General features: G+C 45.8%; 1 protein-coding gene across 3 annotated transcripts in view; it reads right to left on the reverse strand.

The window, feature by feature from the left end:
• plcg1 (phospholipase C, gamma 1) overlaps positions 1-17,840 on the reverse strand; it is a 34,429-nt gene that overhangs the window by 2,200 nt on the left and 14,389 nt on the right. For 2 of the 3 annotated variants that reach the window (XM_086124889.1, XM_086124897.1), the window contains exons 13-31: positions 17,702-17,822; positions 17,323-17,491; positions 17,096-17,218; positions 16,766-16,867; positions 16,423-16,610; positions 15,090-15,290; positions 13,805-13,924; positions 13,526-13,706; positions 13,325-13,402; positions 13,146-13,249; positions 12,951-13,044; positions 12,801-12,873; positions 10,987-11,150; positions 10,736-10,832; positions 8,727-8,951; positions 8,496-8,644; positions 2,769-2,883; positions 1,317-1,478; positions 1,125-1,213 (exon numbers count right to left, since the gene is read on the reverse strand). In XM_086124889.1, the coding sequence (XP_085981015.1) occupies positions 1,125-1,213; positions 1,317-1,478; positions 2,769-2,883; positions 8,496-8,644; positions 8,727-8,951; positions 10,736-10,832; positions 10,987-11,150; positions 12,801-12,873; positions 12,951-13,044; positions 13,146-13,249; positions 13,325-13,402; positions 13,526-13,706; positions 13,805-13,924; positions 15,090-15,290; positions 16,423-16,610; positions 16,766-16,867; positions 17,096-17,218; positions 17,323-17,491; positions 17,702-17,822 (2,555 nt within the window). The remainder of the gene's footprint in view (positions 1-1,124; positions 1,214-1,316; positions 1,479-2,768; positions 2,884-8,495; positions 8,645-8,726; positions 8,952-10,735; positions 10,833-10,986; positions 11,151-12,800; positions 12,874-12,950; positions 13,045-13,145; positions 13,250-13,324; positions 13,403-13,525; positions 13,707-13,804; positions 13,925-15,089; positions 15,291-16,422; positions 16,611-16,765; positions 16,868-17,095; positions 17,219-17,322; positions 17,492-17,701; positions 17,823-17,840) is intronic. The other variant, XM_086124907.1, reaches the window with a different exon arrangement.

A 17,840-nucleotide genomic window follows, 5' to 3' on the forward strand; every position in this document is an offset into this window, starting at 1 on the left:
TGAATTTTTAATTCGAGAAGACCAGGAAGGGATCGACACAGGTGGGCCGGCCGTAAATTTCAAAAGTACCTCATGGCCTCAGACAATTATTTTCAATCTTTCTCATAATGACCAGAATGTGAGGCGCTCGAGTCCTTCAAGCAGCTTTGTCTACCCAAAACGTTGCGTCAATACAACTCAGAACACACCCTTTATGAAATGGCTGAAAGAATCGTCACTTCCTTGATAGGTGGCCAATATAATAAATAAATAAATTAAAAAGGAGGGGGAACAATCCAACAAAATATCCATCCATCAAATTTCAACACCACTAATTCCGTCCAGGATTCGAACAAATATTGTAGCGGAACTAACTCGCATGCCTTGTCTCATGATTTTTATTCATTGTTCCATCGGAGAGCATAAAAGAGAATAAACTTACATCGAGGCACTTCCCCAGCCCATACTTTCTGTGTCATGGCGCTCCAACACCTTTGTCACACCCTACAACCACGCGTGCGTGCCTATTGTCACAGTATTTGTTCCAAAGAAAGGATGGAAAGATTGACAGAAAGGCATTGAAATCTGCACCGAACGCGAACAGGGAACGATGAGCTGCAAGATGGCGCCCGGAAAAGCCTTTGATTTTTGGCTCACAATAGCCATCCGTAGCGGCAAGAAGTTGGCCATACTGTTTGCATGCGGCGTCGTGCAACTTAAATTAATTCCGTGTTGGTGTCTTTGTAGGTGTAGTAACATGTTTGATGTAACTTCAAGTTTTTTTTATGTGCTTACGGCAAACAGTTGAAAAGTTACCAACTGCTGACCGAAATGAGCTCAGCCAGTCATTTCAATTCTATTCAATTTCAGGGTTGTTAGTGGTAAGAGTGGCAGAAGCGCCACCTATGGTCACACAGACGATGTTCGCATCCCTCCCTCACTTCCGCCACATTTTAAAAACATGCTTGGGAACGTGTCACAATTCCGTTTTGTATCGTGGCAGTGTCAAGAGGACAAAAACAAAACGGAAACAAATCAGGCCTCTTTCAAATGTGGATCAAGACTTGGGCAGTAGATAACGGCACAACAGCGTAGCTGCTGGAAGTCCGCACCAACAGGCCCGCGAGCATATGATAATTGCTTACTCTTCCTCTGACGATGTCCATGTGGACCAACAACGAGGCCAACTCGAGATCCTCGTTGAAGCTGTTCTTCAGAGGGACAGAGCGATAACCTGGCACAATGTATAATACAAGAGGTCACACAAGGTCGTTGGTGATGCCGTAGGATGCTAGCAAGTAGCACGAATGAAGTAGTGGGAGTGCTGCAGTGCATACCCGTCTTCAGGCTGTGAATCGGGAACGTGGCCTGAGCCAGGAAGTTCTGGTCACTGAACATGTCGATTTCGTAGACCACAAAGCGCAGGAAGGCAAAGGCCGAGTTGCTTACTGCAAACTGGAACGGCTTTCTGGGCCACGTGGGGTTCAGACCATTATCGGCTGCAACGGGACAGAGTGCAACAGAGAAAACAATGAATAAAACACAATACGGTTATGGAAAAAATAAGAATCACATCAATCATCATCGGTCATATTTCGAGTGAGACTGAAAAATGATTATTCATCAATTTCAGAACTTTGTATTTATTCAACATCCAAAATACAATTACTCCAAACTATCGGCACATTGAACACTATTCTGATTGTCCCCCACCGGCGAGGACTGCTCTCCGGCCGTGTCCCGCCCTGCCTCGGCAAGAACCCCCATTCCCTCTGCCCCCGTTGAACCAGCAATTGTGGTTCATGGCTGCTGGAGGTGTCGTGACACGATGTGGAAAGGCGGAAAATGTGTTTCCACGACACTTTTGCAATATACTTCTTCTGTGACAATTTTTGAGATGTTTTACTAAATGTCAGTTTACTACTGCAATTCCCTTGGACACTAAAATTGTATGGCTCAGCCCGTGCTTTCGAAAGTGAGAAGCAAAGTGAGAACAGTAACACTGCATAAACTGGGAGGAATGTCGGCACCATTTGACTGTCGTTGCTGGACAGTCCCGGGGCGCTTGTGTCTTGCGCCTGTAATGGGCAGCATTTTTCACAGCCCCGCTTTGTTCAGCGGAGAGATCGGTGCTGTTGAACGGTTTGCGGCTGGATGGATGTAAGTCTTGAGGAGCCGACGATGAGAAGAAAGGAGCGTTAGCGCGGAGCGCCGATGCGGATTTGGAACTGGGAGTCGCGGCTTGGCGTTTGAAGCGGATTACGTGGGACAGGAGAAGTGAACTCATCTCTTTTCGTCAATGGACGCTACAGCTTTGTGTTTGCTTTCAAAACTTAGCTTGTAGCAGACGTGTGCACATTTTCAGCATGACGTCTCTGACCCACTGGTGAAAGGACACTTTGATCCTCTCCTCTTTCATCTATAACTGCTTCAGACAACAAAGTGTATGCAGAAAAGTGGTGAAGATTGCACGACTGTCTGTGTCCTATGTGTTGTGTTGTGTTATTTTTGTTATTTTGACTTCAAAATGGCACCGCGAGAGTGGCTGCCTTTCCAGCAGCTCCTATATTTTGTTGTTCTACTTCTTCCTTTCATAACTTTGCTGCTGTGAATTGCGAATTTCTCCATTGCGAGACTAATAAAGGTTTTCTTATCTAACACAGCCTATGATTACTAGAGAAATAGATCGATTGCTGTCTCCTGGCATTAACTGTACATTTAAATAAATATTTGCCCAGGTCCAGGAGATTCGTGTCTATTTGTCAATTGTTTTGCAATTCAATACCCACCTTCTGAATCCGTTTTTTGCTTGGTGCTGTCATACTCGGCCCCACACACCTCAATCTCGATTAGAGGACAAACAATGCCACGCCCGTGTTTGGGTAGGTGCCTTGCACCCAACACCTTTAAAAAGAGATCAGAAAATGCTCTTTATTTACATCACACTTCTCATGGAAAGAACTTACAAAGTGCTCCACAAGGTTAAAATAGTTCACAACATAACTACGGATGCACAATAACTGCTTGCTGGATGAAAATTGGGGGAAAAAAAATAAGGATATTTTTATTGCTCCGTTATCAACAAAACTGGACTGATTACAAGATCTGCTCAAATAAACTTGACATTCGCCAGGTTACTGTCTCTTTAAGAGCGCAAAGGACCCAGCCTCAGTTGCATGACGTGGCAGGTGAATATGGAATATGAATATTACCATCACCTGTGTGATGTGACATGATATCCAGACACACGCATGCACGCGCGCAGGCACACACACACCCTGAACTGGTCGCCAGTCAGTCACAGGGCACAACAAATACTACGGGGGTTGAAACTGTGTCTAAATGTAGTCCTATTGATAGAGATTTGCAATATATCCAGGAATGGGGAGGGGGGGGGGTTGCTAATCATCATCATAATGATCATTTAATTCAATTAGTGACTTATTGGATTGTTCATTTGGTGTCAATTCTTTTATATGAATGTCGTATGGGAAAAAAAACACACGCATACCGACTACAAATAGCAGTTACTTTAATACTGATTGATAATTAATTTGTCTCAAAAAGACATTTGATAATGTAATCGAATAGGTTCCGTAAATGACTCCAATGATTATAGTAATCATCAGGATGAATACTAATGAGGTACAGTATGATTCACGAATAAGGGGCGGGACCAAGTAACACTTCTTCCCACTCCTTTTGGAATATGGAATTCAACTGTTTTATTTTTCTTAGGTTTTTCTTGTATTTTTATGTTTGTCTATTATTCTACTTCTTTCTTAAATAATTGTAATATGTGTTGAAAATAAAAATTGATAACTTTCTGCATCTGTGAAGGGACAATTTTTTCACTCAACATAATTTGAACAAGACAGATGTGGCTCATTTTTGTCACGTTATGCACCACATTTTGGCAGGAGATTGACAGGTTAAAAAAACCCTCAAACATGGGAAATCATGTATTGTCTGTATATACATATATTACACACACACACACACACAGGCAAAGTTTACAATGACATTTTGAGATCATTCTTATTGTTACAGAATACTTGAGTTTTGAAAAGGATGGCAATAAGATCTAGGTCTATAGTCTGATCTTTAAGTAACAACATATGATCAAGCCCAATAACGTGTTACCTTAAAGTTAAAGTTATTGGATTCAATCCCAAACGGGCAAGCGGAAGGGGGTGGTTAGCGCACGGAAATTAAACGCATTTTGAGGCAAGTCATTGGCCCAGGGGTCACCAAGGTGGTGCCCGCAGGCACCAGGGAGCCCTCAAGGTTTGCGCAAATGTATTTTCAAAGTGCATACTACCAAGCTGGTAGCCCTGCGCATTAATCAGTACCCAAGAAGAACTCCTCGTTTCAAAAAGGTAGGTGACCCTTGCATTGGACAATAACTACAATTATGTACTGTATGTTGGACCCCGAGCATAGCTGCCCGCTCAGTTTGCCGGCACCAATAGGCAAAATATAGTTAACGATACATAAAAAATGTGCCAACCATTTTTGTTTTGTTTAAAAAATAAATATGATTTTTACAAAAAAAGGGGTTTGTGTGCCCCTCCGTGAGTCGTCACCTTACCGTGGTGGGGGGTTTGTGTGTCCCAATTATCCTAGGAGCTAAGTTGTCTGGGGCTTTATGCCCCTGGCAGGGTCACTGTTGGCAAACAGGTTCTAGGTGAGGGGCCAGACAAAGCACGGCTCAAAGACCCTTATGATGAGAAAAATATATGGACCAAGGTTTCCCTTGCCCGGACGCGGGTCACCGGGGCCCCCCTCTGGAGCCAGGCCTGGAGGTGGGGCTCGTTGGCAAGCGCCTGGTGGCCGGGCCTACACCCATGGGGCCCGGCCGGGCACAGCCCGAAGAGGCAACGTGGGTCCCCCTTGCCATGGGCTCACCACCCATGAGAGGGGCCAAAGGGGTCGGGTGCAATGTGAGCTGGGCGGCAGCCAAAGGCGGGGACCCTGGCGGTCCGATCCTCGGCTGCAGAAGCTAGCTCTTGGGACATGGAATGTCACCTCTCTGGCAGGGAAGGAGCCCGAGCTGGTGTGTGAGGCAGAGAATTTCCGACTGGATATAGTCGGACTGGGCGGCCCGGTAGTCCAGTGGTTAGCACGTCGGCTTCACAGTGCAGAGGTACCGGGTTCGATTCCAGCTCCGGCCTCCCTGTGTGGAGTTTGCATGTTCTCCCCGGGCCTGCGTGGGTTTTCTCCGGGTGCTCCGGTTTCCTCCCACATTCCAAAGACATGCATGGCAGGCTGATTGGACGCTCTAAATTGTCCCTAGGTGTGAGTGTGGGCGTGGATGGTTGTTCGTCTCCGTGTGCCCTGCGATTGGCTGGCAACTGATTCAGGGTGTCCCCCGCCTACTGCCCGGAGACGGCTGGGATAGGCTCCAGCACCTCCCGCGACCCTAGTGAGGATCAAGCGGTTCAGAAAATGGATCGATAGATGGATATAGTCGGACTTGCCTCCACACACAGCCTGGGTTCTGGTACCAGTTCTCTCGAGAGGGGTTGGACTCTCTTCCACTCTGGAGTTACTCATGGTGAGAGGCGCAGAGCAGGTGTGGGCATACCCATTGCCCCCCGGCTCAGTGCCTGTACATTGGGGTTCACACCGGTAGACGAGAGGGTTGCCTCCCTCCGCCTTTGGGTGGAGGGACGGGTCCTGACTGTTGTTTGTGCATATGCACCAAACAGCAGCTCAGCATACCCACCCTTTTTGGAGTCCTTGGAGGGTATGCTGTAGAGTACTCCTGCTGGGGACTCCCTTGTTCTGCTGGGGGGCTTCAATGCTCACATGGGCAATGACAGTGAGGGGCGTGATTGGGAGGAACGGCCCCCCCGATCAGAACTCGAGTGGTGTTTTGTTATTGGACTTCTGTGCTCGTCACAGATTGTCCACCGAACACCTTGTTCAAACATAAGGGTGTCCATATGTGCACTTGGCACCAGGACACCCTAGGCCGCAGTTCGATGATCGACTTTGTGGTTGTATCATCGGATTTGCGGCCACATGTGTAGGACACTCGGGTTAAGAGAGGGGCGGAGCTGTCAACTGATCACCACCTGGTGGTGAGTAGGCTCCGATGGTGGGGGAAGATGCCGGTCCGTCTTGGCAGACCCAAACGTATTGTGAGGGTTTGTTGGGAGCGTCTGGCGGAATCCCCTGTCAGAAGGAGTTTCAACTCCCACCTCCGACAGAGCTTTTCCCATGTTCCGGGGGATGCGGGGGACATCGAGTCCGAATGGACCATGTTCCACGCCTCTCTTGTTGAGGCGGCTAATCTGAGTTGTTGCCGTAAAGTGGTTGGTGCCTGTCGTGGCGGCAACCCCCGTACTCGCTGGTGGACACCAGCAGTAAGGGATGCCGTCAAGCTGAAGGAGGAGTCCTATCGAGCCTTTATGGCCTGTGGGACCCCAGAGGCAGCTGACGGGTATCGACTGGCCAAGCGGAACGCAGCTTCGGTGGTCGCCGAGGCAAAAACCCGAGCGTGGGAAGAGTTCGGTGAGGCCATGGAAGCCGACTTCCGGACGGCTTCGAGCAAATTCTGGTCCACCATCCGACGTCTCAGGAGGGGGAAGCAGTGCACCACTAACACTGTGTACAGTGGGGATGGGGCGCTGCTGACTTCGACTCGGGACGTTGTGAACCGGTGGGCAGAGTACTTCGAAGACCTTTCAACTCCACCAACACGCCTTCCTTGGAGGAAGCAGAGCCTGGGGACTCTGAGGTGGGCTCTCCTATCTCTGTGGCTGAAGTCACCGATGTGGTTAAAAAGCTCCTCGGTGGCAAGGCCCCAGGGGTGGATGAGATCCACCCGGAGTTCCTCAAGGCTGTGGATGTTGTGGGGCTGTCCTGGTTGACACGCCTCTGCAACATCGCGTGGTCAACGGGGAGAGTGCCTCTGGATTGGCAGACCGGGGTGGTAGTCCCTCTTTTTAAAAAGGGGGACCGGAGGGTGTGTTCCAACTACAGAGGGATCACACTCCTCAGCCTCCCTGGTAAGGTCTATTCAGGGGTGCTGGAGAGGAGGGTCCGTCAGGAAGTCGAGCCTTAGATTGAGGAGGAGCAATGTGGTTTTCGTCCCGGCCGTGGAACAGTGGACCAGCTCTACACCCTTAGCAGGGTCCTCGAGGGTATGTGGGAATTCGCCCAACCAGTCTACATGTGTTTTGTGGACTTGGAGAAGGCGTTTGACCGTGTCCCTCGGGGAGTTCTGTGGGGGGTGCTCCGTGGGTATGGGGTACCGAACCCCCTGATACGGAATCGTTTCCAGTGGTGGTAGTACTCCGCCAAGGCTGCCCTTTGTCGCCGGTTTTGTTCATAAGTTTTATGGACAGAATTTCTAGGCGCAGCCGAAGCGTTGAGGGGGTCCGTTTTAGTGGCCTCAGTATTGCATCTCTGCTTTTTGCAGATGATGTGGTACTGTTGGCTCCTTCAAGCAGGGCTCTCCAACTCTCACTGGAGCGTTTCGCAGCCGAGTGTGAAGCGGTTGGGATGAAAATCAGCACCTCCAAATCTGAAACCATGGTCCTCAGTCGGAAAAGGGTGGAGTGCCCCCTCCGGGTCAGGGGGGAGATCTTGCCCCAAGTGGAGGAGTTTAAGTATCTTGGGGTCTTGTTCACGAGTGGGGGCAGGAGGGAGCGGGAGATCGACAGGCGGATCGGTGCAGCGTCTGCTGTGATGCGGCCGTTGTATCGGTCTGTCGTGGTGAAGAAGGAGCTGAGCCAAAGGGCGAAGCTCTCAATTTACCGGTCGATCTACGTTCCAACCCTCATCTATGGTCACGAGCTATGGGTGACCTAAAAGAACGAGAACGAGATCCCGGATACAAGCGGCTGAAATTAGTTTTCTCCGCAGGGTGTCCGGGCTCTCCCGTAGAGAAGGTGAGAAGCTCGGTCATCCGGGAGGGGCTCAGAGCCGAGCCACTTCTCCTCCACATCGAGAGGAGCCAGATGAGGTGGCTTGGGCATCTGATTCGGATGCCTCCTGAGCGCCTCCCTGGTGAGGTGTTCCGGGCATGTCCCACCGGGAGGAGACCGCGAGGAAGAGCCAGGACACACTGGAGAGACTATGTCACCCGGCTGGCCTGGGAACGCCTCGGGATCCCCCGGGGAGAGCTGGAAGAAGTAGCTAGGGAGAGGGAAGTCTGGGCTTCCCTGCTAAAGCCGTTGCCCCCGCGACCCGGCCCTGGATAAGCGGTAGAAGATGGATGGATGGACAAATAAATAAATAAATCCTCACTCGATGGGGATCTTTGAAATGCATGAAATCTGCCCTCGTGTTGCCCAACCTTTTGTGACCAAAAAGTACAGAAATATAATTTTGCGGTGGAATAAGCAGGATGGAAGGGATTACAGTTTTAATGTGTTCATCAAAAGGAATGACCTGATCCAATATGACCCCAAAAGTTTTTTCAAACTGGGGCACACATTTTTTTAAAAGTGTGCAAAGTACAAAAGAACTCCCTTTAATTTATGACATCACACAGTAAGTCATACCTCGATCTGAAGAGTGACTTCCTCGAGGCCCCGCACTGTGTGTCTGTCAAAGGGATCAAAGTTGTCATCCCTCATGATGGGGGGTTGGAGTACGTAGCCACTCCTTCCGTTCAACATGAACAACGCCTGGTTCATCTGCATGGGCTTGTCTGGATAGGAGATGAGCATGAACGTAAAAAACAATAGTCACCTGTTGTGACTCGATAAAGAAATTTGATAACTGGGGCATACCCGCTGTCTGGAAGTTAAGCGCTACAAGTTGCGAGCCGCAGAGCCACATGGGCAGAGGGTCGTAGTTAGAGGAGTCCAATCTCTGACCTCGCGGGTAGATCCTGGACAGCTGCAGCCGATTGTACTGCAGGAACTTTTTCCCTTTGATCTTATTGACATATTTCTCTGCCTTGGTTTCGGGAAACGATGACATGTCCCGGAAACAGGCGCGCTCTGTGCCGATCTCTAGAGGATGCAGAGAAACAAGGACAGTGTTGACTCACCCGGACTAGTGTTCGTACAGCATTGGGACCGAAGAACTGTGAGCAATTAACGCCATCACCATTTTCTTTTTCAAACAATTGCTTGTTTTAACTCTTTCATTGCCAGCGATGAGAAATTGTGTCAGTCCAGGAAAATCATGAGGTTCAATTTTCTTATCAACTGTATTTTTTTTTTGGTTTGGTTGCTAGTTTGTTTATTTTCTAATGAATGGGTGGATGAGACTCTTGGGCACCTCCTCCTCTTAATATTGCGCCCAGAAAGCACTTTCATGTATATTTGAGAGAAATGTTGGTCTCTTTGGGTAAAACCAGGAAGCAGAAGAAGTACTCTGTCAAAAAAAAGCAAGTCAACGGCCAATTACAAGCAACTGACGCTCCAGCAAAGTATTTGTCGTGGCAGACGAAAAATTGGTGACAGGAAAGATGGCTGAAAGGATTGTGGGGCGGAGAAAACGCCACAGACACGCTGCAACGTCTACTAGAAAAGGCATTCACGAGCAACGTGGCGATGGTTTGAGCCGTATTACAAAGAGATCTTGTCAACTGACGGGGACTGATGTACTATAAAGCGACCCGATATGTATTTGACAGATGAGTGATTCACGTTTGGATCATCCGATAGCAGCAGCGCTTCAGAAATACATGAAGGCAAGCGCTAACTTCCTACGTAACTAACGTGTAGCATTTTGGTAAGAGCTTTTGTAAATCTCCAATCACTGTTGGATTCATTCACTTTTATAGTATCCAGGTAATCCTCTCAGAATTAAATAATATGGATGGATGAGAATATTCACAGTCATGCTTCTGTAAATGTGCTATGTCTGTATCACACAGATTGCCATCCCACAGTTACCCACGCACTGCAAAGAGCGGTTTAAAAAAAAGTTCACAATACCCTACGGGAATTAAAAATAAATAAAACAGATTGATGGTAACTATATATTTTTCTGTGATTCACAGGTACACCCAGCAGCAGTGCAAATCCCACTCCTGTTCGCAGAGCACAGAAAGGAAAGGGTATTCTCAAAGACACTGCAAAAATCATAACAATAAATAATAATATGCATGGTGATTGCTTATATTTGTATTTTAGGTCATGGGAAAGATTCTGGGCGGCATGAAGTTGACTGGAAGCCAAATATATTGCTTCACACTTCAAACCCAAGACCCATATTTGTGGATGAGACCAACCTGTACGCTTGTCAGTACCTCCCCCTTGCTCGTAGGAGAGTACGTTACCTTTCTAACAGCCCCCAAAAACTCATGGGTTAGAGAGGGAAAAAAACAGACGCACTCACACACACATGCATACATTCCTATAAACAGACCAGTTTGTAAAAGGTTTATTCAATGTGAAAATGTTGCTGTTGATGCACATTATCATGTGCAAATTATTTTGCCATCAAAAACATATTTTCTTTTTTATTTTTATCATGTTCTATAGAAAGGAAGGACTGTTGAAATCTTGAGATGTCACCCAAAAAAATAAGAATTTTTCAAATGGCGATTATGAAAGAACAGCAGTAGCATGTTTTTTTCTTTCATATGGTACCCGTTTACATAGTGACAACACAATATTGTGTCTGCCAAAAAAGTGGAATAAAAATGCTCGAAATTGGCTAGCACTCTTAAGTGTTGTCTTGTCAGAACACACACGCTTACGCGCGCACACACACACACACACACACACACACGATAAGGTGGTGGTTCTGCATTATCACCACCTCAAAGCTATGTCTGACTTACTGTCTTCATCAAATGGCACAGGTCTACAGTAGACAACCAGGTCGGATAATTCCAGTGCAATCTTCTTTCTCCTCTCCATCATCTTTCCCTCCTCCAGCTATGTAAAGGCAGACACAACTGACATGAGCATACTAAGGCCAACTGCACAATCAATCTGAAACATCTGTAGTGCAGATTGAAGCCACAGAACGGACAAAAACTCTGGCCACAAAGGCACAGTCCAAAAGAACAGAGGGTTTTGACATACGAACCTTGGCCTCGGAGGTCATTGCCACCTCACGGATCTTCAGAACCCATTCCTTTAATTCCTCCTGACTGCTGGCAGCAACATCCAGCACCGGTCCTGTCCGCATGGCTGTGGTTGGCACAAGGGAGAAGACATGTGGCCTGCTTCCTTTGCCATCGGTCCGTACAACTGTTTCGGAAACAGATATAGAGTCAAAAACATAGTCCACAGTCCTGCCTCAACTCTTCTGCATTTATGTACATGTATTTTGATGACAGATTTCGCTAAAATTCACACAAATCCAGCAATATTTCGTGTCGGTAAAATACAAAACACGGAAACACCAAGTACAGAACTCAGATATGCACTTCAAATCAAATATCTAGGTCCGGAAAGTTAAAAACCCTGCCACAGGCTGTGTCCAAATTCAAAGGCTGCATCCTCCGAATGCCGCATTTTTGGCTGCATGACCTCACATCTGGCATAACTCACTCGAACAGGGTTTCCACATTTTAGAAAGACAATTTGCAGGCTGGGTCTGTCGGCGCCTTCCAAGGTTCCTCCTCATGTAGCCTCCTTGGTAAATTTGAATAGGCATAATGTGAATTTGGACACCACGTAAGTGACATCAGGCGGCTGAAAATATGGCCTTCGAACACAGCCACAGTTTGGTTATAGTCATGGGTGGTTCTACTCAACTGGCAGGTTAAATGAGCTTGTGGTGGTGGTGGTGGTGGGGGGGGGGGGGGGGGTTAAGTAACAGCAACTGTGGCTAAAGCCACTCTATGGCAGGGTTTTTACTTTTTGGACCTGAATTTCCCATTTTTGCACAGGCGTCAAATGTGATGAGAACACAGGATGGTAACAGATTCCATGTCCTTTTTAAATAGACTGTAATGTATTACATTAATAAAATGCCACATTTCCACTTAAATTCACATGAGCTGTTTTAAATCAGTAAGTATTGCTGGGATTCCATATTTTAATTGAATACCCCGTGTGAAGAAATGCAGAAAATGTTTAACTTTCATACTGCCGCTAGAGGGAGACAAACCCCCAGCTAAGGACAGAGATGCCGCTTTTAGATCTTAAATCAGTGGTCCTTAAACCTGAGTTCGATCGAACCCCAGGTGTTCGGTGAGTCGGTCTCAGGGGTTCGACGGAGCCTCTGCCATGGAGGGTGAGACACACGCGAGCCAACATGTTAATTAGTTATGACACGCCCGCTTGGCCATCACTGGCTGCAGATGATCCCATGACATTGCTTGTCCAATCACTGCTGTGGAAAATTTAGTTCACTTCGTAGTCAACGTGTGACTGTCGTGATAGTACGTCGTACAATTATAAAAAAAAAGTATACTTATCTCATGAAATTGTATTTACTTTTTTCTGTTTTTAATAAATGTGTGTGTGTGTGTGGGGGGGGGGGTTATATCTTGAACTTATAATATATTTATTTATTTTTTACTCATGAAGGGTTCGGTGAATGTGCATATTAACTGGTTGGGTTCAGTACCTCTAAAAAGGTTAAGAACCACTGTCCTAAATGCTGTGAGCAGAGGCTATAGCAATGCAAATGGGTGTGGCCTGCCTAGCCACAGGGCCGAGATTGCTGATAAGTAAGAAACAAAAGCTTTGTAATCAAACAAAAAATGGCCTATGGTAATACTAGAGCGACACAAACTAAAAGCAACACAACTAGTTGGAAATATAGATTGTAATCGTGGAAGGAGGCGGCCCTTTGGCACAGCGATTGCAAGCACTACAACAGCAGCAGTAGTTGCAGCAGCACAGAGCCGAATAGGAAGCGGAATGAGGATGGTGGGGGTTGTCGCGCACCGATTTGACAGGAGGAGACATCCACACTTCCTCTCAGCAAATCTCCCAGTGGGCTGTTTTCTGTCATCTCCTGCTGGACATGGAAGAGGAGCATAGGTGAATTGAGTGAAGCTGAGGAAGCACATAGTGCTGCGTGGCTTTAATCCTCACACTTCTGTCCGGCTCTGCGGCTGACGGACTGATCTCTTCCACATAGTTTGCAGGAAACCACAGCTGCTTCTTCCCTCCACAGTCCCCCTTCCACCTGGCAGAAGGGTAATTTTAAAATCAACAACACACTGAATAAAATAATGCAGCTAGCCACCAAAGCATGAGAGCTCCTTCCACAAAGTCGATCAAACTCACCATCCTCCCTCCTGTTTGTCCACATTGGAGATGGTGGCATTTTTTGTGAAGGAGAGCTCATCATCTCTTTGAGCTTTATACTCATACATGGCTCTTACGGTGCACTGCAAAGAGCAGACAGAAAGTTAATGAAATGTCAGAAGAAATTCGACTGATGGAGAATATCAGCGGACACTCACCTTAAAGGTGGGCATTTGATTGGCTTCCACATAAAAGCCAGGATTTCGGCCCTCATAGAGTGACCCGTAGTCGGGCTCCTGTCACATGACACTATGTTTCTTAATTGGACCGTCATTCTTGCATTCAACATGAGAGAGCCACATAAAATTCTACAAAATTTCTAGTTATTAGTTTCATAGTCAGCCCAATGTGGTACTCACAGCAGTGCCGATCTTTTCCAGTGTGTCTTCATTGATGGGATATCGCAGCTTCATTTTGCGATACAGAGGGTGCTTCTCATAGTAGCTGATGAGATCTACAAGGCTGTCAAATTCCGAGGTGCCCAGCACCACAGTCTGACCTTCCTGCTGTACACGACAGTGCTTAATCTTGCCCTCAGCCCTGCACGGCAACCATTGGCATACACCACATGATTCATTGCCTATCTTATCGATCGTTACATTCTCTCAAAATGTGCTAATTAAGTCACAGTTACTTGCCTGAAGGAAATGGCAAATGAGTTGGACTCAGCTCTCTTCCTGACAAGAAAAGCACCGTCTCTTGGAACTCTCATCAGCATGTTCTCTGCATGACTCCTCGATAGGTTCGCATGGTACCATCTGGAACGCCCCAAAAAAATATAAATATATATATTAAAAAATAAATAAAAAAAGATTAGAACAGGTACATTTATTTTCTCATCTTCTGAACACTATGGACACTCAAGGACCACTGCAAGAACGACAATGAGTGCAATCTAATTCTCTTGAACTCAACTCAACCCCAGAAACCACCTTTTCCTGCTCCTTCCCTTTGGTAGGCACAAGTGAACAAAGCCCACCAAAACCAGCAGACATTCCAAAAGCTACTTTCCCCTTGCCATTAACTTCTTGAACAGTTGACTTACAACGTCAGAGTGAAACTTTGCCAATTCTGCACATCTCTGGAGTGCCACAATGAACTGTTTCCATTGTTGTAGCTCAGTCAATCTGTCCTTTGTGTGAGTTTTTTATCAGTATCAGTAACTTCTCATTCACAATGTATTCCCACATTACAGTATATAGTAGCCCATATAATACATCCCTCATACTGTATGGCGATTCAGTCAGCCAGCTAACTTGCTCCTCATGGCATTTCACGTGACCACTGTACCTGTATGACGGACTAGCTCAATAAAATCTCTATTTACTGTAAACATATTATAAATATATATATTTATATGAAATAATTTCATTTCCTTTGTTGTACATATTTTCACTTAAGTAAAATGGTGGTGTATTGTTACTGTATCGCTTTGATATTCTCAATTGCGGTATTCATTTTCCTGCTTGCAATGCATTGTGTTCTATATTAACCTGCGGATTGACCATCAATGATCACTATTTTTTAAAGTGCACTGTGGTTAATCTTGAGTACACTACATTCTTTCTCTCTGGACACCCCCCCCCCCCCTACAAAATGGCACGAGCCCGATATAGGAAATTGGGTGGATATTCAAACACTACCCATGACTCCAAAAGTGAGGTACATGCACCGACAGTGGTATGCGTTTTTTTCTTTTGGGGGGGGGGGGGCGTGCTACAGGAAAGAGTCACTGAATTAAGAAGAGAAAATGACAAATAAATAAATAAGATCTAAAACGTGACATCTGCAGTGAAACGACTTGAGACAAGTTCCGAGAGTCCTGGTTCCCGACTAAATAAATACATGCAGTGGAATACATGTTATGTTTGTTGTACAACCCTCTCAACAATTTGTCATTCTTAATATGGGAGTGAGTCTCACTCTTTGCTCTCATGGGCATTGGTCTGTGGCACAGGCTCAGTCAGCTTCATCTCAAATTCATTGCAGCGCAACGCCACCTGCTGGTAGTGGGTGATGAGCGCAAAGAGTGTGTCAAACACGAGGTTGTCAGTCAGGTAGAATTTTGGGCTGCCGGCCTCCTGACGGGAGTGAATGCGACAGTGCTGCACTCGTCCTGAACGCCTGGAAAAGAGATGGGATTGACAAAGTTTAAAAATGTGACAATATGTATGTACTCCGTGTTATTTGTTAGAATGTGGGTTTTTTTTGTTGTGTTAAAAAAAACAACACAGAAAAACATTTTCCAGGCCTTTCTAAGTACAGTAAATAGCTAGTATGGCATAGTTATCGAGGGAGTCACGGGATACTGTATAAAGAGATGTAATTACAACTGCTGAAGTTGTGAAAATACTTTAAAAATAAAAATGTATTGTATTGTTTTTGGGTCACCGTTTTCCAGGGTATATACTAGACCAGTGGTTCTTAACCTTTCACATTCACCGAACCCTTCATGAATGAAAAATATATTTGTTTTTGACAAATTCAAGATATTAAAAAATATATATATTAAAAAACAGAAAAAAGTAAATAAAATTTCAAGGGATAAGTGTACTTTAATTTTTTAAATTGTACGATGTACTATCACCACAGTTACACGTTGACTACTACTATCACGACAGTCACACGTTGACTACTAAGCGAACTAAATTTCCCACAGCACTGATTGGACATGCAATGTAATGTGATCATCTGCAGCGAGTGATGGCCAAGCGGGGGTGTCATAACTAATTAACATGTTGAGTCAACATGTTAATACCCCCCCCCCCCCCCACCCCCGTGGCAGAGGCCCCGTCGAACCCCTGGGGTTCGATCGAACCCAGGTTAAGAACCACTGTACTAGACCTTCAAAAAGTTTTTGGTCAATCGTGACCTGTCCTGGAAAACTCTGACCACATTCATTCAATCCATCACTTCCATTGATAACACCGTTCGTGACACCACGTATTGTGAGTCAATGCTTTGACAAAGTCGATGCTCCGAACATGACAACATTAAATCCATGAAATGCACATGTACTAGAATGAATCTGTGTGTCAGTGCAGTCCTCATTTGATGTCCCAAATACAAATTAAAAAAACTATGTTAAATGTAAAAAGAAAATATAAATTAATTCAATTTAAATTTAAAATTTATCAAAAATAACCCAAAATATTTGGTCATTTACTATAGATTAATATGTGTATAATCCTCAATTGTTGTCATTTTAAAATCACGTTTTTCAGAAACTACATAAAATACCCCATGTGGAACGTACCAGAAAGACAGTGTGTAATCTCCCACAAAGGTCTCACTCTCTCGAACCAGGAAGGAGCCATCAGGCGCTCCAGTCTCTAGGCAGTATTCCGACAGCAGCCGTTCAGCAATCTGTCGCCCGTCCCGCCCTGCGCCCAATTTTCCGTGGAACCACTTTTCTGTAACATGCTGGTCCATCCCATTGGAAACCTGTCAATTAGCGCATGGTGGGGAGAGTGATAAAACAGCTGAAACCCATAACGAAAAGATAGAATTTGATGCTGCACATTTCAAGTGTTGCAAAGATCTCGCCTTTGGGACAGCATGGTCCAAGACTGTATTCACGTCAAGTGAGACCTACTGACCTCTCTGTGCTCCTCCTCCTCATCATTACCCTGATTACTTGAGGTCTCCTCGGAGTAGTAGATCTTACTGCTGGTCAGGACAAAGAAATGCGGATACCACTCCTGCGGCAAGAGGGACAGGATATGAGGAGGCAGAATGCGTGAGCTACATTAATTATTTAGAACATCCATGTGTTGCACAGAAATGTGACCACCAGCAAAAGCAGTTCAAATATATTTTGTTCTAAGCAGGGTACAGTTACACAATATCAAAAACATACAGTAAACAGACTTTACAAACGTATCCCAGAAGATGCATGTTAAGCTTAAGACTGTTCCAAAGACAGTTACATGATTGATCGGGTCCTCCAAATATAGGATTCCATTTTTGATGGAGTTGCTGATGTCATTCTCAGAGTAAGGAGTAGAGGTGGACACCTCCTCATAGGCGCTGCCCTCGGCAAGCTTCTTATGCTGCCACATGGAAAATGAGAGCAGTGAGAGTAAAGATGAAAATTATTTTGTATTTGCAACAATATCGCAATTTGAAAACCGATGCAATTTTCAAGTATGAAAACCTTGATGAGGATCTTCTTCTTGAGCTGGTTGGGTGAGGGTAGGCCATCCGCTGCGATATCCACCGCTTTGGTCAGCAACATGTCTCCAAACAGTTTCTTAAAGCAAGTGGCCATGTTCCTCTGCTGGACAATACTGCAGTGGTCCTCAATGGACAGGATTATGGGAAAGCTGTGGGAGAGATCAGACTGAAAGTCGCAACTTCCCTTTTCACTGCACTTAGGTGCCATTTCTTATCTTATTTTCTCACACCGTACAATTTCCTCAAGTTGCATTGTTTCTCCACACTTTAGGTGTGCAACCTATTTATCTTTGTCATACATCACCGGGGATGCCAAGAGCAAGACACTGAAGAGAGGCTGACAGTCTCTGTGAACTCACTCTGACGTAACAAATGCGTGCTCTTTGATGGTGGTCAACACATCACAGAACTTGATCTTTGTTGTGAGGGTGTGCCCATGGTAGATGACTGGCATTGCCTCTGGGCCATCCCAACAATCCACTACAACAACAAAAGACA

This window comes from Hippocampus guttulatus, chromosome 1 (assembly GCF_054856545.1).
Source record: "Hippocampus guttulatus isolate MCC_2025c chromosome 1, RoL_Hgut_1.0, whole genome shotgun sequence".
Lineage (NCBI taxonomy): Eukaryota > Metazoa > Chordata > Actinopteri > Syngnathiformes > Syngnathidae > Hippocampus > Hippocampus guttulatus.